Source organism: Thamnophis sirtalis, unplaced genomic scaffold (genome assembly GCF_051295495.1).
Source record: "Thamnophis sirtalis isolate CommonGarterSnake01/CBP01778 unplaced genomic scaffold, rThaSir2_p1.2 scaffold_6, whole genome shotgun sequence".
Lineage (NCBI taxonomy): Eukaryota > Metazoa > Chordata > Lepidosauria > Squamata > Natricidae > Thamnophis > Thamnophis sirtalis.
Genome location: NW_028261386.1, coordinates 70,366,854 through 70,390,686, shown reverse-complemented (window position 1 = coordinate 70,390,686; position 23,833 = coordinate 70,366,854). Strand labels below are relative to the sequence as shown.

The following is a 23,833-nucleotide window of genomic DNA, read 5'->3' as shown; positions in this document are numbered from 1 at the left end:
AACCAGGTTTATGAAGATGTGCCAAAATAAGAAAATCACTGTGAAATCACCCATATTTGCCACAAATTTAAAGCAGAATTTCTGAAGTTTTTTTTAAAAAAAATTGTCATGAAACTTAACAGATAATTTTTCAGAATTGGCCTGATCATAGTTTATCTGTTCTTTTCACTCAAATCCTACATTATAAAACTGGATTTAATAGATCATTTAGACTAAAAGGATGTCTATTAAATACAATTTCTCCATTGATGTAATTGACATCATGCTACCCATCAAGTTATATCATCTTATTATACAAATGTCATAAATTGATATAGATGATATTATATTGATTATCCAGTGTTTTAGAAATGATGGGGGTTGTCCAATGTTTGGGATTGAAATTCAGTTTTTGTCCTTTGCATCCAAAGACTGTTGAATGATGGTCAAGAAAATTGAGGTTTTAGGATACAGATACAAAACATTCCAACTGTTAATTAAGTATTCACTCAGTTTATTAGACTGCCATTCCACCCTCAGCCAAACTAGCCATACCAGCTGGATTTGTACTACACACATGGTTATAATATCTTACTGTTTATCATTTCCCAATTCTGTGGAGCATATGGACATAGCTAAAAGAAAACCTGTATGTGAATTACAGTGCTCATTTCTGATGTAGTGGGGTTATTTGGTCTATTAAAAAATAATTTACAGAGCAATTATCTTCCAGCCAAATTAATAAGGCAGTCAACAGGTTTCAGAGCACTCTTCAACTAAATGTTATATTAAACAATTAGAAGTTTGTGTCATGGTTAAAAAACCCCATTGTAGGCTATAACATAATTTTGGAAATGTTGAAAAGATATCCAATTTTTTTTAAAAAAAATATTTGACTCATAATCTCAATCCACGCATTTTAAAACTATAATTTTTGGTTTAACAAATCAGTTTACTGATGTGCATTTACACACAGCGCAAACATGCTATCTGCAAAATTAGAAGTATCAAACCATAAGCTCTACCCTCTTTATACATGGACACACAACCCATTGAAAAGAGGTAGAGCTTGCAGCATGATGCAGTTCTTGCCATCTCCACAGACACCTCCATATTATGGAAACATCCTTACCTATCATATTCCCATAACTCTATTCTATTCAGAAAATAACCTTTTTTGAGCTCAGACTCACCCCCCTCTTTATAGTGCTTCAGGACTAAAAAGTGAACTATTCCAGACAGTGTTTCCTTAATTTTATATATTGCACATTTTACATTATTACAATTTTCTTTAAATTTTGTTGTCATTTATGTAGTTGTTTTATGTGAATGGTTTGACTCTCATAGTATTCTTTGCTAGCTGCCAAGAGTCAATCATAGTGGGATACAAGTCAAACCAATAACTTTGCCTTCATCTTGTTCCCAGGACATGGTCAAGATTTCAGTTGTTCTGTTAGCTACCACTTGCTGAACTTGTGACACCGTTGAATAAGTAGTAATTGCAACTGGTTGTCCTTCTCACCAGCATAGCATTCTTAGTCATGTGAATGTGATCCAGGTGCTTGGCAACCAGCCTAAATTTCCAACTAGCAGCATCCCACAGCAAAAATTCTGGTCCCTATTACCACTGTTAACCAAAGACTACCTGTACTTATTACTTATTCCAGCATATAGAGCAGTGTTGACGAACCTTTTTGGCACTGGGTGTCAAAACGAGGGGGGGGCATGCATGTGTGCCAGAAACTGGAAGAGCAACTACCCAGTGCACATGCACACACCGGGAAGATGATCACTGGCCACCTGGTCTTCCTGTTTCTGGCACATGTGTGCAAGAAGACCAGCTGGCTGATGCATGCCGGAAACTGGAAGATCATCTTCCCGGCGAGCGCATGCACACCGGGCGGGTGCTCTTCCAGTTTCTGGTATTCCCACACATGTGAAGACCAGCTGGCCAGAACCCAGAAGAACAACAGGTGATGGCTCACATGCGTGGAGAGATGTGTCTGTGTGCCACTTCCAGCACACGTGCCACAGGTTTACTATCACGGATATAGGGCTATGGTGGCACAGTGGTCAGAATGCAGACTGCCAACTGCCAACAATTTGGCAGTTCGAGTCTCACCGGCTCAAGGTTGGCTCAACCTTCCATCCTTCTGAGGTTGCTTAAATGAGGACCCAGATTGTTGGGGGCAATATACTGGCTCTGTAAATCACGTAGATAGCACTGTGGTATACAAGTCTAAGTGCTATTGCTATTTATTTAAAAGCAGGAATCAAAGTTTTGGGCACCTGAAGGGCAAATAACAAACTATTCATGACACATTTTCAAACTTAGGTCATCATATTTGCATGCAGATACTTAAGGGGTGGCATTTACATCAGAAATATGACACCTTTCATCATTTTGACATAAGAGCCTGCATACTGCTGCTAAAATATCCAATATCTCTTTGAACTTTTGCCTTATCTGACAATCAAAACTGGGAGTGGCTGGGAAATGAAGCAATAAGGATCCAGCCGAAGACTTATGCCATTATCCTCAGCATCAGCAACACACATTTGGCTTTCCCAGACAACTCTCTGCTTGACTTTGGAAAAGAATTAAATAAAAGAATACATATTGGGAAGTTCATCTTCAGCTTCTCAGTCATTCATGGGTCCAATCAAGTGAGAAAACACGGATAGATACATTATCATAACATCAAGGACTTACTTAGAATGACTTAGAATAACTTTATTGTCACTTTGAATGGACACTAATCATACATTTAATGCATACATTTTAATCCATACATTAAAATAAAATTACATACAGCTCTCAAAGGATCACCACCTCCAATATACACTACATAAACATGACAAAATACAAATTATGCATATGTACTCATATTGTATGATACAGGGAAACAACAGAGTCTAATTCGGATGCATAACATGTACATAGCGAGGCAGAGCGCGGCACCTGGAAAGCTTCTGCCAGAGTCCCGCTTGAAATATGCTTTAAAATGCTGCATCGTCCAATACCGCCTCTCATTGTATCCCGCTACTTTTCCTGTTCATTACATTGCCGTCCTGCCCACAATATGCATTACGTACATATAAACATGCATACATACATACACCATGGATGCATACATGCATATATGTATGCATATACACACATGGACAAATATACCCACACCCAGAGAGAACTTCCCGCTTTTCCGGATCAATTGGACCAAGCCAGGAGGGCGGGGAAATCTTCAGCCAATCCCGTGCTTGGAGGAAATAAGACGTCATTTAGATGCGCCGGGTTTGCTTTACAAGAAGAGACCGTGACAGAAAAGCTTGGGATATATATTTTTTTTATAACGGCTCCTCGATTTTTCGCGTCGAAGCGATGTTTCTTTCCACTCCCACTTCGCCTCACACCCCAGGCGGCGGCGGTGGCTCGGGCCGAAGAAGCCTCCGCCCCGGAGGTAAGAAGAGCCAAATGCTGGTGACCCCGTCAGTCTCTTCCCCAGCCTTCTTCTCGCCGGCAACGAGGAGACACCTCGGTTCCCTCTCTGCGCGGTAAGTACTCTGCCCCGCCCATCGGTGGGTGGAGCCTAACCGGACTTTCCTTCCACGCGATTGGTTCGAAGATGTGCAAAGGGCGTCTGGAGAGGAAGATGGGGTGTTATTTGTTTTCAGGGCACAAGGGCCATTTTAATAGCTAAGAGCAAATAAATGTTGCGCCGGGGGGGGGGTCACAATTTCGGGAGTCGCCTCAGTTGAGGCAGGAACACGAAAGCTTTTTTAAGGAACTTCGCTCCCCTGAAAATTATGTTTGGTTCCTTCAAATGCGGTGTGGTTTCAGAGGAAAGGACTTTCTCTTGTAGATTGCAATCTGTCATTCACGAATTGAATGGGGCTCTTTTAAGCTGCCACTTAAATAAAATAAAAATTAGTCGCATTTTTATTTCTCCAGTGTTGGATGCTCCTTTTCAAAGAGTCAATAAAAATGTACCTTTTATTTCTTGTATCGAAAACACTGTAATAAATCTTAAGGTTTATTAAGATTAAAAAAGGGGATAAGAGTTAGATATTCTGTTGATCAGTTTTCATCAGGTGAACAATTATCATATTTGCATTTCTAGTGCATAGTGAAACATAACTGTCAAGTTTTGCTTTTCAAGCTTATACAATGATTAAATAATCCTTTTAATATCATTAAATATAATATTCAGTGTAAAGACCACTATTTTTATGTGCTAAAACTAAAATACTTTTTTCAGAATACTTTTGGTCTGGCTGACCCTTCTTTCAGATTTTTTTCAATATTGAGTATATCTATGATTTTATTTTTATTTTTATTTTATTGTATGTCAGTGTCTGAATGCAATAAATGTGTTGAAAAGCTAATGCCTGATCTTTCTTCTCAGCTTGATTAAAAATATTTCAATGTTTACCACATATCAACAGTTTGGGAATGGGAATAGACTAAAAGGAAAAACAATGAGGGGAAAACTCCAATTACCTTTTGAAAAAGCACCTAACAGAAATGTTTTTGTTAATTATAAGAAAGGTGAAGGGAAATTAATAGAAATAAAATAAAATATTAAAAGCAAATGTCTTTGTATGATTTGATAAAAGCACAATCTAAAGGTAGCCCTCAACATGACCATAACGGGGACTAGAATCTTAGTTGTTGAGCAGAATGGTTGTTAAGTGAAACACCACGACTGGTTTGTCCAGTGACTGCAATCCCAGCACTTGTGGTTGCAGTTGTAAGTGATATTGCAGGTTGTTAAGTGGACGGAGCCATTGGTAGGCGTGCATGGGTGCTGCCTCAGGGAGGTGAGGAGCCTTGGAGGGTTCAGCACAAGCTGCACATGAGTTAGTGTAAAGCTTCAGCCTCTGCCCCAGCCTAGCCCCACAGTGCAACAATTGTAGACAGTACCAAGGCTGGGTCTGAAGTAGAGGCTTCAACAGTCTCATCCAATTGCCATTGTTCACAGGCTTCAACTTCAGTCCTAGCATTGCTGTTACCACTGAGAAATGCCGCCTCACATTGTCTTCTAAGACATGAGCCTTGGAGAATGGAATGTTCTCACAAGTGCTTCATTCTCCCAACTCAAACAAGGTTTGGGGAATTCAGCTTCTGAAGAATGCCAAGCACGCCAATTTTGATCACGTAACCATGGGAATCCTGCAGCAGCCATGATGTTCAACAAAATTCCATTTAATGCCATTGTAATTTTGAACAGCCAGTGAATAATGGTGATAAGTCAAGGACCACCTGTATACAATTTATTTTGACTTCAATGGTTGGATAGCTAAAGAATTCATGCAGTGATGACTACAAGTAACAAAAATTAAATCAATGTCATTAATTTCATTAAATCATTATTTTTTTCTGCTTAGGTGTACACCTACAAAGATTGTACATCATCCAACGGGAAGTGAAACTATCAATTATGATGTAAAAAAGTTTGGTTCCCCTTTGCCGGTAAAAGTTGTAGAGGCTATGAGAATGGCTGATGGTAAGTTTTTTTAAAATTTGTTCATACAAATAAATGATAATTATGTAATGGAAAAAATAGAATTTAGCACATTAACTAGCATTATTTTTGCTAGTATCTGCAAATTAGCAAGACAGCAATGTTGCTGTTTAAGGACTTATAAAATCAAAATGATTCAAACTCCTGAGTGGTTTGCATTTCTTCTCGAAGCAAAAATACTTGGCTTGGAAGCCATAACTCATTATTTCTATCTGACGCTCAAATAATTATGTACTTGAAAGTATCTTCTATCAGCTGTGCTTAATTATTTTTTAGCAACTGAGAAGGTTCAGCAGTTATAGACACTCCTCAGGTTATAATAGCAATTGCAATTTCCATCGCTAAGTGATGTAGTTGGAATTGCTTACAACAGCAATTGGGACTGGAGTTTCAATCACATACCGATGGCCATTCTGGCAGCCCCAGTGTTCTAATCATGACCCTGGCATCCGAGCAACCAAACCATGACCCTGTAACCAATTGCTGCAACTTTGTGGACTGGTTGTAAGTCCCACTCATTCACTGCCATTGTAATATTGAACAGTCACAGAATAAGTGGTCATACCCTGAAGTGTACCTGTATAAAATAGAATCAAATTATTTTGTGAAGTTGACCACACAAGCAAATCAATTTTATGAGATTGTTACTTTTTGTCATTTTTTCCCTGCTCTTAATATAACTCATTGTCAAAAACATACAAGCCTTGGGTGTTTAATGAAATTCTTTTTTCTCTGTGAATCTACTTAGGGATTTGGGCCATCCTCAGAGAGTAAGGCAAGCCTTTATTTTATCTTATTTATACATAATTTATTTTGGAATCTATTATTTATTATAGCTGAGGACGATTTGAGTATGCTGCTAGATGAAAGTGGATGGGCTTGGCTAATCCATAAAGATAGACTAATTATTTGGAAGATTGGTCAATCATCAATTGCTAAGGTAAAGTAATAGCAAATTGAAATGTATTGAAACAGGCTTAGTTATAATGATGTATATGTTCAAAATAAAAATGTAGGCAAATGAATTGCTCAAATCAGCAGCATTTTTCTTGATTCTTATTTATGTGAACTTGGAATACATCTATACTGTGCACTTTCTTTAGACTTTATATAATGAGGAAAGTGGCTCACTTTGTTCTTCGATGTTCTGTTTTTCCCTGCTAGAATGAGGCAAAATGAAAACTTTAAGGGTGTGTCATATTTGGGGATGAAATTGAATGAAAACAAATTACATCATTCTGCACATAATAATTTTATATTGGATATCTGATCATAAAAGTGAATCGCTCTTCCTATCAGTTGCTATTTGATGTAGTCTCAATAAATTTTTATTAACTTGTATTGCATTATAAAATTAAAATAATTACATAACTTTAACTAGTCTTGGTTGAAAAAAGTCTTTGTGAGTCTACGATAGTAGGTTTCCAAATAAGTATGCAATCAGCATCAGTGAGTTGAGAAAAAAATATTCTGCTTGTAATATTTTTAATTGAAATATTTTTTTAAAAGTCTTTAAAAAGTGAAAGAAGAAAGATCCATATTTAGTTGTTAGAATCTACTGAGAATTATTTTGTAATAAAAAACTTTCATGCAAGAAAGTTCTCATTTGCCATTTATATATTTATATATTTATTTGTAGTGCTAGGCAGATAATATTTCAAATTATTTTCTATCCAATAATGTTGGGGGGGGGGTGTTGCACATAGTTCACATTATTTAAAATTTTAAGTTTTCATGCTGCAATTCTTTGACACTTAATTAAACCCTGAGCTCAATTTAGAATACAAATATATTTAAATATATTTGTCAGCTTTTTAGGGTGGGGTGGAACCTGGGAGTTGATCATAGAAATCCAAAATTTCTTTTATTCAATGCAAGAAACATTATAGCTAACTAATAGAATAGAATAGAATTCTTTATGGAACAAGTGTGATTGGACATACAAGGAATTTGTCTTTGGTGTATATGCTCTCAGTGTACATAAAAGAAAAGATAGATTTGTCACGAATTATAAGGTACAATACATAATGATAGTCATATGATACAAATAAGCAATCAAATTATACTAGGAAACAATCAATGTAAATCATAAGGATACAAGCAACAGTTACAGTCATACAGTCTTAAGTGGGAGGAGATGGGTGATAGGAACGATGAGAAGATTAATAGTAATAGTAATGCAGACTTAGTTAATTGTTTGACAGTGTCAAAGGAATTATTTGTTTAGCAGAGTGATGCGTTCATAAAAAAAAATGTTCTTGTGTCTAATTGCTCTGGTGTGCAGTGCTCTATAGCGTCGTTTTGAGGGTAAGAGTTGAAACAATTTATGTCCAGGATGTGAGGGGTCTGTAAATATTTTCACAGCCCTCTTTTTGACTCATGTAGTATACAGGTTCTCAATGGAAGGCAGGTTGGTAGTAATTGTTTTTTTTGCAGTTCTAATTATCTTATAGAATAGAATATACAGAATACTAAATTAAAGAGTATATATGCATACTTTTTGTGTTACAGTGTTCTATATGCAAAGAACTTCAGTTGCCAGCAAGTGACTATATTTGGACTGCACATCTGGTAGCAGTAAGCTGTCTTAATGTTCCTGGTGAAGCATCTTCTTTACAGGTTAGGAACATTTAAATATATTTTGAAGAATGTATTATTATACATTTGGTTTATGCCAATTATACCAGTACTTACCATGTAGTAATTATACCACACATTTTTAAATAAAAGGCTGAGGAATTTCTGTGTTTAATATAAACAACACAATTTGCTAATTATAAGTGCTGAAATTACTTAGGTGAACTTTTAATTGCTGTAGAAGTATTCACTATCCAGCTATAGAAATGAATTAAATTTATTTATTTATTTATTTATTATTTCTCGTATATGCTATATTACAATATATAAATAATGTGAGAGTGATTCCGAGTATTATTTTGGAGAATTAAAATAGTCATTCTGTAATGTTATTTGTAATGCTCTAAAACTCTCTCCTAGGGCAGTGATGGCGAACCTTTTTGGCACCAAGTGCCGAAAAGGGAGCACTTTGTGCTTGTCTGGGCCGTGACCAGAAATAGGAGCTGCCCAGGGGGCATGCATGTGCTGGAAAATGAACTTCCGGCAAGTCTTCCAGTTTCTGATGCGCATGCGCCAATCAGCTGGCCAGCATGCATGCTCACGCAGGAAAACGGAAGACCAGCTCTTCCAGTATCTGGCACTGCTGCATGCACAAAGGCCAGCTGATCATCACATGCACATGCACGCCAGAAACCCAAAAGAGAAAAGAGTGCCGCCATATGTGCCACGCGACATGGCTCCACATGCCACTTCGCGCACGTATGCCATAGGTTCGCCATCACGGTCCTAGTGTGAGTATTAAAACATTTTTATTCTGAGATGTAAATGAGATATTAGGATTAAATTAAGAAAGACTTCAATCCATACTAATCCTCTGCTTTAATAATCATTCCACTTTCCTTTTTTCTTTAAATTTGTCTTTCTATTCTATAATAATATTTAATAAAAATTTAAAAAATATTCTATTTTGGCTGCTTAAATCACTAATTTTTTAAAAAATCTATTTTTGTATCTCCTCTCCTAGGAAGGCAGGGGACATTGTAGCTAATTACTAAAATCACTTAGTTTTGCTCATTTCGTTGACTTTTTTCATAGAGGAAAACCTATTTGGTTTATTATCTCTGTAAAGTTGTTGTAGTTTGTAATGTACCTAAAATATGTATTTCTACATTTAAAAAACCATTTAGACTCAATGAAGGATAATATATTGTAAAATCTTTATTAGGAGACACTGCAACACAGATATAAATTTATATCTGACAAATTTATAATTCTCAGTAGACTAGAAACTTATTTTTCTTACATTATACTGCAACAGACTTAGATCTTGAGAATCTAGACTAATGTGAACACTAAATAATTAATAGAATTAATATGTATACATATTTTTTTATATTTACAAGTCCCTTGTGGTAATGGCTGCCACTCGTGAAGGAACAATACGTTACTGGCCCAGCCTTGTGCATGAAAGTTCCTATACTGAGATGAATATGGATTTTGGCGGTGCTCTTTACAATTTTCTTACAGCTGTAAAGGTACATTAAAGATGCTTTGTGACAACTTAATAAAAGCTCTGAAATCTATTTTTTCACTGTTTATGTATAAAATAAAATAGAATTATAATTTTGGAATTAATTAGCTAGTCTGTTTTTAAAAATAAAATATCAATACAATTTTTCCAAAAGGCTGAACTAAATTTTCTTTTAGGGTGGAAGCTTTATTTTATCCTCGGCAAGGAGTCAATTTATACGACTTACACCTGATAGCAATGGCAAGATTTACCAACATGGCTTAGCTGAAGGACAAGGCATGTTTTCTGGAATAGGTAGAAAAGTTTCTTCACTGCTTGGGATTCTGTCACCTAGTAACGATGAAGAAGTAAGTCTTAAAAATATTTTAAGGTATTTTGATGCTGAATTTTTATTTTCCGATTTCTGTCACACAAAAGAATGATTTACAACAGGACAAAGTGCAGACGGATTCCTTAGAACAGTTGGTAGAGAACTTTTGGCTCCCCAACTAAATTTGTATTTAGTTCCTTAAGATCTCAAGATCCCCAACTGAAATGCAGCAACAAAATGGCCCAATATTAATATTTTTTATTAGTATTTTTGATTCAAAATTTAGGGTGAGAAAAAAACAATGTGCTAAAATGTTTGGTTTCTATTCCCAAAGGTTGTTTTTTTGAACCAATTCAGGTTTTGTGAGGTTGTTTAAAGGTGGATAGATAATGGGAAATCTTGGGAAGCCAATCTACCATGAACACTCTTCATCCCTTCTTCCACCCCCTGAATGCACATAACAGTTTTTTTTTCTAAAAGATCTCCTACTCCTAATTCCAATTTATAAACCCCAGGGGCTAAGGGTAGAATCAGAAAAAGGGTTAAAAAAAATGCCACTCCTACTAATTCTGGTGATGTCACAGTATCATTGGATTTTGAAGTTCAGAAGCTAAGTTGTGAACTTAGTTTTTCAAATGATAACTATTACTGCTCCAGAAAGTTTGGCGATTCAGATTGCAGTCATTGAGCAAGGCAGTCATTTGGGCGCCTTCCTTAATGATGGCAATGACTTACTAAAATTCCAGGTTCAATTTTTGTTGTAACTCAAGGACTACCAGTAACAGCCCACCTCTGCCTTCAACTGTCTGTTATACCCTCTTCTATGAATTATTGGAAAGTGGGCAACTATCAGGATCTGAAAGATCATTTGCTGGTGTTTTTGAAATCAGTCTATAAGTTCAGTAGTTTTATACTACCAGTTTTATTTAAATTCTAGCTTTAAAAGCATCCATCAATATGCTGATGTTATTAATGTATATGAGTGTCATGAATAAAACTTTGGATTTGAGGTGAGCTCTATTTAATCTAATAGAATCACATATACTTGCAGATTTCTTCTATAGAGAGTACTTCTATTTTCCCAGCATTTGAGCTGTATTTTAATAAAATTTTAATTGCTCTCTAGAATATATTATAAGATTGACAAAATAACTGCAATGCTGTCATATTTGTGCTATTTTTGAATTTTATTGTTTCTGTACTATATTTGTGTTTTTTGTGGGTGGGGAGTTTAAGCTTTTCTGTTTTCTTAACTTGAAGTTCCAACAGAGAACTGCAATATATTAAACACAGATATTTTGTCCCTAATTTATATGTAACTCAGCTTTCTAGTGTTCTTTGGGATGAAGATGACTCAAGATTTTATGCTGTGACCAACTCAAATCTTTATAAATGGGAAATAGAAGACAATGCAGAACGTCAAGTTCTCAGCTGGGATATAAACAGAGTACTTAAAGAAAATATCATGGAATCAATATGGGTAAGAAGTAATATGTGTAACATAATAATACATAGTTTACTTATTTCTGGCATTTTTAACAATATGTTATTTGTACAGGGATCAGAAAGCAATTATGGAGACATTAAAGAAGATATTAATGTGCAATATTTGGATTTGCAGCAAAATTGGTAAGTTCCTATTTAGAAAGTGAGGTATATTACAGATTCATATTTCTAGTAGTATTACTAATTCAAACACTGTTCTAATTAAAATATTATCTCCTTATTCACACAATCAAGAAAATATAATTTAATAAAAATAATAATTAAAGCATAAAGGAATAAATGCTATTTTAATTGGTTAAGCAAGAGTGAAAAAAATCCTTCATGTGATATTTATTTATTTAAATTTATTTAAGCTGTTGGGGGATTTGGGGCCAGTCATTCTCTCCCAGACCATCTACCTCCCAGGGTTGTTATGAGGAAAATAAGAGGAGAAAGAAATATTATGTACACTCACTGCCTTGGCCTACTTATAAAGTAATAAAATCAGGATAAAATAAAAATCTAAATAAAATAAATACTTTATTTATATAGGCACCCATCTCATATGTGATTCTAGGAAGCTTACAATGAGATATAATTTAAAAAAACAAAATACATACGGTAACATAAAATAAAATAAAAAAAATATAGTATCTGAGTTTCATAAAATAACTATCAGCAAAGCCGAGAAGCAGATTCTATCACATGTAAATAAATAAAATACAAGTTTAAATACAGTAAGTTGGTTACGTTAAGTTAAGATAATGTTTTTTTAAGCCAAGCAAAAAGCTTAATATATATTTGAAAAATTGTTGTTTCATTATCTGATATTTCTGAACAACAATTTGTAATTATGATAATTGTCTTTTCCAATGAGTAGTGATGGACTAGTTATTTTGGCTGCAGCCTGGCATCTTGGTGACACTCCCTGCCTTGTTTACTATACTTTGATAACTGTAGAAGATAATGGTTATCCCACATCTGATAACGTGATTGTAGAGGTCACTCAATATAACCCACCTTTTCAGGTAATTGGCCTTATGTTTAAATGCTTTTTTGATGCTTCTGATTTTAAACATGCTTATAGAATATTATTTCAAGTGATTGGTTGTGAGGGTGAAAAAAACTGTTTGATTGAACTATAGCCATAGAAACATGCTCTTGTACTTCCTGTTTAGTTGCCTTTTGTCTTGTAATGCTACTTCAGTAATACCTGAAGTTTTAAAATAGCATAATTAAAGATTTAAAAAAATAGAACCAGTAAATAATTTAATTTACTGTAGAAAAAGAAACTGATGCTACAAGTCTTTGGAAATTAAATTCTGGATAGTTCAATTTTGGAAATTGAGAATCCTGGTTATATATATACTGGTATATACTATAAAATAATTCATGTATCAGAATTACATGTGATCTAGAAAAGGATTTATCAGTCTCTATTCCAGTGGTTCTCAACCTGTGCGTCAGGACCCCTTTGGGGGGGTCGAACGACCCTTTCACAGGGGTCGCCTAAGACCATCGGAAAACACATATTTTCGATGGTCTAAGGAACCAAGACACCAATTTTATGGTTGTGGGATCACCACAACATGAGGAACTGTATTAAAGGGTCGTGGCATTGGGAAGGTTGAGAACCACTGCTGTATTCTATACAAAAAGTATATGTGTGTATCAATAAAATTGTAGAATACAAGAATGTAAAGAACACAAGAATGGTGTATCATTATGAAAAACTATAGGAATGTAATTTATAAATGATTTCTTTCAAGGCATCAACTTTATTAATATTGTTATAATTTTGTATGTATGCCAGGCCTACCTAGAAGATAGTATTACTGCTATTAATAATGCTTCATTTCTAAATATAGGTATTTCTTGTAATATTTAATGCTGTATTTTTCAGCCTGAAGAACCAATGTGTCATTTAATAGTCCCAGATTTTTCCAGCCATTTTGCCTGTCTTTATACTGAAAATGAGGTGTTTGCTTGTTCAACTGGAACAGGAAGAACCTCTTTGCCACAGGAGAAGATTATTTTCAGTGCCCACGGTGAGAATCTTAATAAATGTAAACTGTTTAACGCAAACTAATGAAATTGGTTCAGTCTTTCTCTAGAACCGCAGCAAAGATTCTTGTTCCCCTTATCATTGACTAGTGATTAAGTTTTGGGGTAATTATGAAATTTAAAAATAAAACTTGTTGCATTGCTGATTGATTCTTATGTAGGTTTTTCTTTTCCTAAGTATCACTATATGTAGCTTCCATGAATCAAAGTCAAAAACAATAGAGAGGGAGACAGCCATTTATTGCTTCCAAGCTAGAAACAAGCAAGAGAAGCTTTGTCTTGTGTGGGGCATCTTTAGAAACTTTCCTCTGCAAATGTTGATGTTTTAGGGATTATAGTCAAAGAAACAGTTCTTCAGTCACTCTTAAGCCATTTTGGCCTTTAAAAGTTAATGCCAGAACCTTAAAATATGAGTAGCAATTGGCTACCAAGGTTTTTCAGTACAGACATCATGTGCTTCTTGTATTTGCACCAGTTAGCAGTTTAGATGCTGCGTTTTGCACCAATTGCAACTTGCAGGCATTTTTCAAAGGCAGCCATATCTGCAGTTCAAGTAGTCCCTAATTGGGAGCAGAATTTCCATTTCTGATGGAAGCAGTCATTAGGTGAAACATGACCTGGCTGCACCAATTAGCGATGGCAGTTGTGGTAGTCTCGTTATGGTCATCAATTGAGATCTTCACATTTCACCAGCCCTGCCTTCAAGGACTACTCATAACTGCCATTTGTTCAGTCATAACTTCAAATGGTTGTTATGTAAGGGCTACCTTTACATTACAGCATCAATTTGGGAAACAGATAAGGCATGAATAAACTCTGATTAGTTTATCAAAGGTTGTAGCTCACACGTTAACCATAATTCTGGAGACTTGTTCCTTGTCATAATCATTGCTTGAAAATCCAGTGACAATTGGAAATCAAGGAACACTCAAACGCAGAGTCCCTGCTCTTTCAAATACTACTTTCTACTTTAATTCAAATAGAATGAATTGCCATCCAAAACATATTGAACCTTGGTCAAAATGATGATGTTGATGTCTATCCTTTTTTCTTTTTTTGTGTATTTTAGGTGATAAAATTTTAGGAGCAGGTTATTCTGCTCAACTTCCCATTTTTTTTGTTCAAAAAAGCGGACTTGTAACTATATGTTCCAAAGAAACCACTTCTTTACTTCCTGAAGACATTGAGGATTCTTTAGCCTGCTCTGTAGCTGAGCCCAATGATGAGGTAATAATCAATTGGAACCTTGAAAAAGAAGATGGGAAAGAGGGGAAAGTATTGCCTGGCATTTAATTCCCTTAGAGTCTTTTGCCAGACATAATTATTTTTATTGTGGGTTTTGTTGTAGTTGAACAATGCTTTTTTTTTCTACTTTTCTCTTCTAGAGCATTGGTTTTGACAGCTCTTCTAGAATGGATATTGTAGCTCAAGAAGATAAAACTAAAATGCTAAAATCTTCTTTTTTGCAGTTTTGCAGGTACTAAATAAATACTATATTAAATAAATCATCAGTGGTGTAAGGAGAATTTTAATATAGACCTTTATTGAGTTTTCTGAACACATAAAAAGTTAAATCAGGAAATGTATTGTTTATGAGTGGTGAATTCACTCATAAAAATTTATGTTCTAACTAGAAAACCCGTGACCCATTGGGTCATTGTTTTAAAATATTTCCTTACCTAAATAGAGAATGACCAAGGCCAAATATCAGTGGGAGCAAGAGCAACTTCTGACTTCCTGCAAGCTTCATCACAGCTGACCAGTCTCCAGCAGCCCATAGTGGGAACAGTCTACCCAGTTTCTGGAGGGCTGGGATAGGATCGATTTAACTGATCTCCATCAGCCGAAGGAGGGGCCAGTCTACCCAATCTCTAGAAGGCTAGAGTGGGGCTGGTTTACTGAACCTCTGGATGGTAGCACTAAAATGACTACTAATTTGTCAAATTTCAATTCCATGGCACCATGACTCCTGGATTTTGAATGCATTCTGTAAATTAGCTCATCTGAAGTACCTTGATTGAAAAATTGTTGCTCTGTGATACGTTGTTTCACTCAGTTAAAGGTTACAGACACAAGAGTTTTAGTAGTACATAGATTGGTTGCATTCTCAAAACTTTAATGTATTGCATATAAAGTAATAAAGGCAAAATCCCATTTTTGAGATATAGCCTACATTATATAGAATTTCTTAATCTTGCTGCCACCAACAAACCCTTTTCTTCATGTCTTTGAATTAACATGGCTAACTGGGTAAAGTACAGAATAGGATGACACAATCACTTTTCTAACATTCAAAGAAACTAATGAGCTTTATTGAATTACTTAAAATGGATGGTAACTAGGTTCACTTAAAATTACAACATATTTGTAATCTGTCAATATTTGCCTTTCATGCTATATATATTCTTAATCTGCCTTTTTCACAGGTAGAGATTTTCCTTAGATAGGACTCTGAGCATCCTTCAGATTCCTCCTCCTACCCACACCATCCAAATTCTGTCTTCAATTTCTTTTCTCTCTTGAATATTCTGGGAGGTATTCTGCATTGCTAGGTTTTTATTGGCAGCTCCATGAGTCAATTATCACATTCTTCACTCCTAGCCCAAACTTAGCCTCATATAAACAAGATATGTCTGAGTATTGAAGAACATTTTAGAACTTTATTTTATAGAATAATTTAATGTTATTCCATATATTTATAGCAATAGCAATAGCAGTTAGACCTATATACCGCTTCATAGGGCTTTCAGCCCTCTCTAAGCGGTTTACAGAGTCAGCATATCGCCCCCACAGTCTGGGTCCTCATTTCACCCACCTCGGAAGGATGGAAGGCTGAGTCAACCTTGAGCCAGTGAGATTAGAACCGCTGAACTGCAGATAACAGTCAGCTGAAGTGGCCTGCAGTATTGCACCTTAACCACTGTGCCACCTCGGCTCTTATAGGTCCCAAAGCAGAGGTGGGTTTCTGTTGATTCTCCCTGGATCGGGCAAACCGGTAGTGGTGGCAGTGGGAGGCTTCATCCACCTGCCCAGATGCTTCTGCACATGTGCAGAAGCATCATGCGAGCATGTGAGCACACATGTGCGAACCAGTCTTCTTCTTGTGCCATATCCGTCATCCGATGTTGGTGATCATTTTGGCAATCCTATTCAAACAGCGGTCAACAGCCGCATAAAAAGTGCTGCTGAGTTTTCTCCAAACCAGTTCCTTAGGTTTTGAAGCCATGATGTTGTTCTTCTGCCTGGACGTCGTTTGCCTTCAATCTTTCCTGGAGGATTAAGTGAAGGATGCTGTATTTTTCTGGGTGTTGCATCACCTGCCCAAAATATTCTAACATTTGCTTTTTAATGGCTTTGATGAGCGAACTGGTATTAAAATAAATTGAAATCCACCACTGTTCCACAGGATTAAACTGCTGAGAAGTTTATAGCTATTCCAATTCCCATGGGCTTCAACTTGCAGAGTAGAGAAAAGAGTAATTGCCCCTATTTTAACATTTACATTTTTGCAGGCAGCCCCCTGCTTTCATTGTAGTCATCAATTTTCCCATTCTGCCTTCTACCCATCTCAAACTAAACAAAGACATATTCTAATAGAAATGGGCACCCATTCTGAACTTAATGAATAAAATAAGGAATATCACATCACCTGGAATTTTTCCACTTGTGCAAAAATGTTTCCTTGTGCAGCAAATATAGTAATCCTTGAAGTGACATTACCAACAATCTCAACTAAGGGCTTCAAAATATCCCATAACTTTTCATTAATGCAGTATATAAAACGGGAAGCGCAACTAGAAAAGAATACTATCACAATTAAGTTATCCTAGTTAATATCTCATTATAATGATTGGCTTACAGTGCCTTTTATTCATTGCAGGAAGGATGTGCAGGGTGCAAATGCCACAATTGCTGACCTTTTCCCCCAGCAAGCAGATTTCGGTCCCGATGCTGATCTTGATAGAGCCGTAACACAAGTCAGTGAAGAATTAATAGATGATTATCCTACATCTGATCCACGGTGGGCTGAATCAGTACCTGAAGGTATGGATTCTTGCATTTAAAAAGCAGAACAACACATGCGTTTGTTTATATTGGATTAAGTATATTTCAAGGGTAGCCCTTCACAGGATGCATTGCAATGTTATAGTGGATATGCATGGAACAGCTGTTTGCTGATAGTCTGTGCCTGAATTAAAGCACACATGCTAAATATTTTAGTCACTGCATGAACTAGAATAGGGATGTTGCAGGCAGAAGTGGTTTAGGATGAAAAGGAGACTAGAACAGCTATGGAAATTAATACCGGGGAGGGAGGGAGCACACAACTAGAAAGTCCCTTCTCCATGCAGTATGTCCTACGATGGCAGCCCAGCTATCCCCAATTTCCCCAGTTTCTTTAACACTTCAGCTACTCCAGTGTTCCATTGCAGGATATCTCACCAGCCTGCCCACTTTCTGATCCATCCTTGCATTTTTCCTTTCTTTCCTCCTCCCCTTTCTTCAGCTGCCATTATTGATGTCCCACCTTGGCATATTTCATTGGCTAGTCTTCATTTCTCCCACCTCATATCTTTTCGGTCCCTTGTTTCTCCTCCCTTTGGGATTGGTGTTGGAGAGTATTGGCCACATTTTGGAATTTACTTCAGGCAACAGGAAAAATTCAATAGGCTTGCCCTGCATCCCACTTAAACTAAGCAGCATATTCCTGAACAGCCTATCCATAGCCTAGTGTTATCTGTATGCATCAGGGGATTAAGGAGTTTTTCTTTATGTTGGGGACCAGAGTGGAAACTTACACGCAAAAAACAAGAGGTATTGGCAAGAAAAAGAAATGTTTTTCTTGTATGTCAGTTATATACATACAGTCACAACCTGTGGAAGGTTTCTTTCTTTTTCCCTTTTTGAATCTATAGCAGAGAATACTGAGTAGTAGAATTTTAGATAGCCTCTTTTATTTTTGCTTTTGGAATTCCTGTGCATTGCAGAATATTCCAAGGAATTCTTCTACAACATTGTTCTCTCAATGATATCATCTTGGTGTATTTAAATACAAATCCAAAGGTATAGTTAATCTTGTTGATTTTCTTTGCCTGAACTGAATTTAGAGTGCATTCTGAAAAATGACCAACATTCTCTTGTACCTGTCCAAGAGGGAGGGATGGAGGGAAGGGCATTGGGAAGGTACAGGGACAAGCCTTCTAGGGGAAAGAGAGGGAAAGCATTGAGAAGATTGCTGGCAGAACATGTTATGGGTGAATGCTGGTGGTTAGGGAAGTAAGGAAGGTGTTAGGAAAATTGGGAGTGGGCAAGCCTATAGACATGCCATGCTGCGAGCTAGTGAGGAAAAAAGATGATGGCACATACAGTATATGGGTTGCTTACTCACCCTATCCATATTTTTGTATCTTTTAAACCACCCAAATGTACCTAGTTTATTTTCTGCCAAGCATTGACTGATCCAGTGAGTCTAATGAAATTTCTGAAACCCGACAGTTTGTTCCATGTCAAAACTGTACTTGTTCAGTTGCATACATATCCAAACCAAACATGCATTTTTCAGAAATAATAGATGATGGGAGAAAATAGGCAAAGACATCTAAAATAGAGCTAAATTCAGAAAATGTCCATGCTATGAATTCCTCTATTCAAGAAAATAGTTATATGATCCAACATAGTTTGAACATGTATACAGTATATTCAAGATGGCAGGTTTTTTTTCCGACTTCCTGACATCCTTATTGATCTTGATATGAAATTACAGCTGAGCCTGATTCAAGTGCAGGGGGATGTGGTTTGGATATAATACTGGCAAAAGTATGCAAAAATCCAACGGGATGAATAGTTTTTGAAAAAAAAGTTAGCATCAAATATTAAAGTTAATTGAAAAGTAAAATTACATTTTCAAAGTTTATTTGAAACAAGTAAATATTTAAATTTTCTTAATCGTGTCTTTGTTCAGATGCAGCAAATTTTACCAACTCATCCATCATCATTCTTCACCAGCTGGATAATAAGTCACAAGCACATTCTATGTACATTGATTTTCTTCGCCAAGTAAGTTCCTAATGCTGTCAGATTAAAATATGGATAACAGTGTGGCATATATTATTTTTATTTACAATTATCTCTTTCTAAGGTTGATCTCTTTGGACGACTGGATTGTGTTCAAGTAAGAGGCATGCCAATGGCAGCTCGATTACTACTTTGTGAACATGCAGAAAAATTAGCAGCAGCTATTGCTCTCAAGAACTATCATTACAAATTGCCAGATCTCGTGACTTGTGCAATACAGATTGCTTTGAACAAAAGAGAATATGACATTCCCTCAGGTCTAACACCTGCTGATGTTTTTTTCAGAGAGGTAAGAATTATTTGCTATCTAGAAACACATTATGCATGAATAAACTTCAAATATATGAGGAGCCTAATATCATCCTAGCTTGGAACAAAGGCAAAAAGTTAATAGAAAGCAATCATGCCTTGATAATGAAAATTAAATGGAGAAATAAAGTATGTTGTATCTGCAAGACTGCCTCCCCTTGTTATTTAAAACAAAACAAAACACAAGCCCAATGTCTTCAATAAATGGAGTACCAGCGTGATATTCTTTTGTTTTTCAGGTTTCTCAAGTAGACACTATTTTTGAATGCTTACTGGAAAAGGAAAAACAAGTCTTGAAGGATACATCGGTTCAGTCTGAGGAATGGGGTGAAACAGTTGTTGAAGTAAACAATATTATAAAGGTATGATATTCTATGTTAATAATCATGACAGAAACTTACAAAGTTGATTAATGTTACGTAAACAGATTTCTATCTATCAGTTCGACTTAACATTCCCCCCCGCCCCCCCCGCCACTATCTGTATTTCTGTACATCAGTTCTAAAGCACTCCCTACTCCTATGGAGCACATTTATGGAGTGTACAGGATAGTGGAATGGAGTACTCTACTGGTAGCATCCTGGTGTCCGCAAGTTTATTTTACCCAGAAATGCACTGTTGCTGAAAATGAAAGCAGTATATGAAACCATAAGACACTTTTCTTTCTCATTTTTTTAAAAAAATTGACTCAATTATGATATTAAAAATTACTTGGCTTTTGTTTAGAGGCATTCATTTTTGCATATGCATACTTCCCTTTTATCTGCCATTGGTCTATAATCCTTATAAAATGACTGTGAGTTCATAATAAGAATTATATTTATATTAAAAACCTAGCATATTCCATAAAATTGATTTTAACAAGATTTATTTTCTTTGGTTTTTTTGTGAAGGATATGCTAAAAGCTGCTATCCAAGATCGCCAATCTAAAATTTCTTTATATAAAATAAGAGATCCCACTAAAGTTGAACCTGAATATGTACCTTGGACAGGTGAGAAATATTAAAATGGAATTTGTGATGTTTTGCTATTAATTTATATTATGGTCTTAGTTATAACAGTCTTTCAAATAACTGGTATTTTATTAAACTTTAAACAATTCCTTCCATTTTCTGTACTTAATCTGTTAGAAAGTGCTGTATTTTGGATGCTGGTGGCTAAACTAAGAGTTTGCAAAAATGTGAATTGCTTTCATTTCTTAATTCTACCTCCTGAAGTTTAAAGTTGACGTATTAATTTACTTAGCAGCATTCTGATTCATGACTTGGGAATAATGCAGTTATTCACATACCCTAATCTTAGCACTTATTTGGTGGGAAAATATACTATGATGTTGATAGCAAATTGAATTATTTGTACAAGAAACCTAAGGGAAGAAACCTAAAAGAACCAATTTGATCTAGTGGTCAGGATAGAAACCAGAAGATTGTGAATTCTAGTCTTTCCTTAAGCATGAGAGCCAGTTGCGTAACCTTAAGCCAGTCACTCTCTCTCTCATCCCAACCCAACTAACAGGATAGTTGTTACAGGGAAAATAAGAAGAGGAATGGGTGGCTCAGTGGCTAAGACGCTGAGCTTCTCAGAAAGATCAGCAGTTTGGCAGTTCAAATCCCTAACGCCACATAATGGAGTGAGCTCCCATTACTTGTCCCTGCTTCTGCCAACCTAGCAGTTTGAAAGCATGTAAAAATGCAAGTAATAAAAATAGGAACCACCTTTGGTGGGAAGGTAACAGCATTCTGTGCGTCTTTGGCGTTTAGTCATGCCTGCCACATGACCACGGAGACGTCTTCGGACAGCACTGGCTCTTTGGCTTTGAAACGGAGTGACCATCGGCCCCTAGAGTCGGGAATGACAAGCACATATGTGTGAGGGAACCTTTACCTTTTTAAGAAGAGGAAGGAGTATTATGTTTACTCTTTGCGTTACTTATAAAATAATAAAAACGGGATAAAAATCTAAATAAACAAACAATGTTTGAATGAGTATGGGAGCATAAGTGGATACTTTGAGCTCTAGAAATTTTTCTTTTATGAGTACAGTTCTTTCTGGTTGTTTTATGCCCATTCTTCTTCCTGGAAAGTCTGTCTGTCTGTTCTTCTGAAAAATACTGCTTTTCTTTACAAACAATGAATTCATTCACATATGCATTTCCTTTTTACTTGTAACTTATCTATGTACTATATTAGTGGTAAAGTTTCAACCTGCAGAAATGCCATCAAAATGTTTTTATGGTCTTCTCAAGCATCTCTTGGTGTGCGAACAACAATAGTGCAGCAACACGAAATCATTCTGAAGAAGGTTTATCCACAAGCTAATAGTAAGCTTCGGAGCACCGTGACAGAACAGCTGGTGGCACTGCTGGATTGCTTTCTGGATGGCTATGTTTCTCAGCTTAAATCTGTGGACCGGCCTGAACATCAGGAACGTTATAACAGTCTGCTGGTAGAATATGAACAGAAAAGAACAGAATTATTGCTACCATTACGTAAGTGCTGCTGTTTTTGTACAAGCTGATGTTTAAATTCCTAATAATAGTTTGCTGTTTTATGTAGTAAGAAATAAAAAGATAAGGCATAAAAGACAGAGATATAAGAAGAGCAGACTATATTTAGGTTTATAGTACCATATATAGATCTGGTGTATGAAACTAAAGCAAATTCTCCCAAGCTGTTACTCTATTTTCAGTTATTATATTTTTATTCTAAAGTTGAAGTTGCCTTTTCTTTAAAAAAGAGAGAGAGAGAGAGAGAGATTGTGGGGGAATGTCTAAGAATTACTATCTAATGTAATTTTGCTTTCAGTCAGAATTATCAGATGCTAATTTTTTTAGTTAGGACAGAGGAACATAACTTTTTTCAGATAAATGATCACTTACAGTGATGTATCAGGAACCGCTTTAGGCAAAGTAGGCAAAAACTGCATTTGATTTGATTTAAATTTAATTAGATGTAGCTTTATGAAGCCCAGCAGATGGCAGCGTGTATTTGATTTTGGCCTATCTCAAAAAGCTCTGCGGCCCTTTAAGATCCGCTTATCCTTTAAATGGGAGATCAGGGAAATCCCTCAGTTCAGGGCGGGCTGGCAAGTTGAAGAACTGTTCTGGAGTATGATTAATGCAAACCACTTAGATAGTGTTGCCAGGAGTCTAGAGGGACATAGATACGTACTTAGCAGCAGTCAAACTTCACTTGGGAAAGTTTTTACTTAATGGGATTATTCTCTGCATATTTAATAATTGTCCCTTTCTCTCATATTAAAACTAACAATTTGGTAGTCACCTTTGGAAGGACTTTGTGGATGCCACCAAGATTTTTTGGAAAGTATATGCAGCTCTCAGGACTTGGGTTATAGCTTCACAAATGGATAGAAGGGAGTTAAGAACAGTTCTTTATTCACTTTGATTACTTGTTACTTTGACAAATTCCAGTTCTGCAGTTTGTGCTTTTACAGTACCCTTGCTTGTATTAAAGCTTCCTTTGAACAAAGGAATGCACCACGGAGTTCATGGAATTTCAGAAAAAGTGAATTGAATTCTTTCTTTAAATTACATTACTGCTTTGTACATATAATAAAATGGCATGAGAGTGCTTGTTTCTGTATCATCTCATGGACACTATTTCTAATAATTGTTGAATATTTATTAATTATCCACTTTGCTTACTCTCAATTTGTTGTATATGGATAGAATATTATAATGATACCGTGTTTTATTTTGATTCAGGTTCAGTGTTTTGATGGTTACAATGTATTAATTGTTGCTTTGCTTATACACCTCCCAGAATAAGTATAGAAAGATAAAAGCCAGAATTTACTATAGAAAGAAAAGATATCATTTGTCTACTTCAAGGGAGTGTAATGTGAAAATATCTGATAGATGCTTCATGCATAAACTGTATTGGGAAAACAATGTTTTTTTTTTAAATTTGACAATTAATACTGTATTATTTACTAGTGATTACCCTGTAAGGGCAATTACA

General features: G+C 35.9%; 1 protein-coding gene across 1 annotated transcript in view; it reads left to right on the top strand.

Moving 5' to 3' along the window:
* The first annotated feature begins 3,178 nt into the window (after positions 1–3,178).
* The window catches only part of NUP133 (nucleoporin 133), a 31,174-nt gene continuing 10,519 nt past the window's right edge, over positions 3,179–23,833 (top strand). The window contains exons 1-18 of the mRNA XM_014059829.2: positions 3,179–3,531; positions 5,365–5,483; positions 6,338–6,441; positions 8,013–8,120; positions 9,482–9,613; positions 9,786–9,956; positions 11,244–11,399; positions 11,478–11,548; positions 12,285–12,432; positions 13,308–13,452; positions 14,538–14,695; positions 14,854–14,945; positions 17,349–17,512; positions 19,431–19,525; positions 19,608–19,832; positions 20,092–20,214; positions 20,746–20,845; positions 22,099–22,341. Of these exons, the coding sequence (XP_013915304.2) occupies positions 3,263–3,531; positions 5,365–5,483; positions 6,338–6,441; positions 8,013–8,120; positions 9,482–9,613; positions 9,786–9,956; positions 11,244–11,399; positions 11,478–11,548; positions 12,285–12,432; positions 13,308–13,452; positions 14,538–14,695; positions 14,854–14,945; positions 17,349–17,512; positions 19,431–19,525; positions 19,608–19,832; positions 20,092–20,214; positions 20,746–20,845; positions 22,099–22,341 (2,623 nt within the window). The 5' untranslated portion in view covers positions 3,179–3,262. The remainder of the gene's footprint in view (positions 3,532–5,364; positions 5,484–6,337; positions 6,442–8,012; positions 8,121–9,481; positions 9,614–9,785; positions 9,957–11,243; positions 11,400–11,477; positions 11,549–12,284; positions 12,433–13,307; positions 13,453–14,537; positions 14,696–14,853; positions 14,946–17,348; positions 17,513–19,430; positions 19,526–19,607; positions 19,833–20,091; positions 20,215–20,745; positions 20,846–22,098; positions 22,342–23,833) is intronic.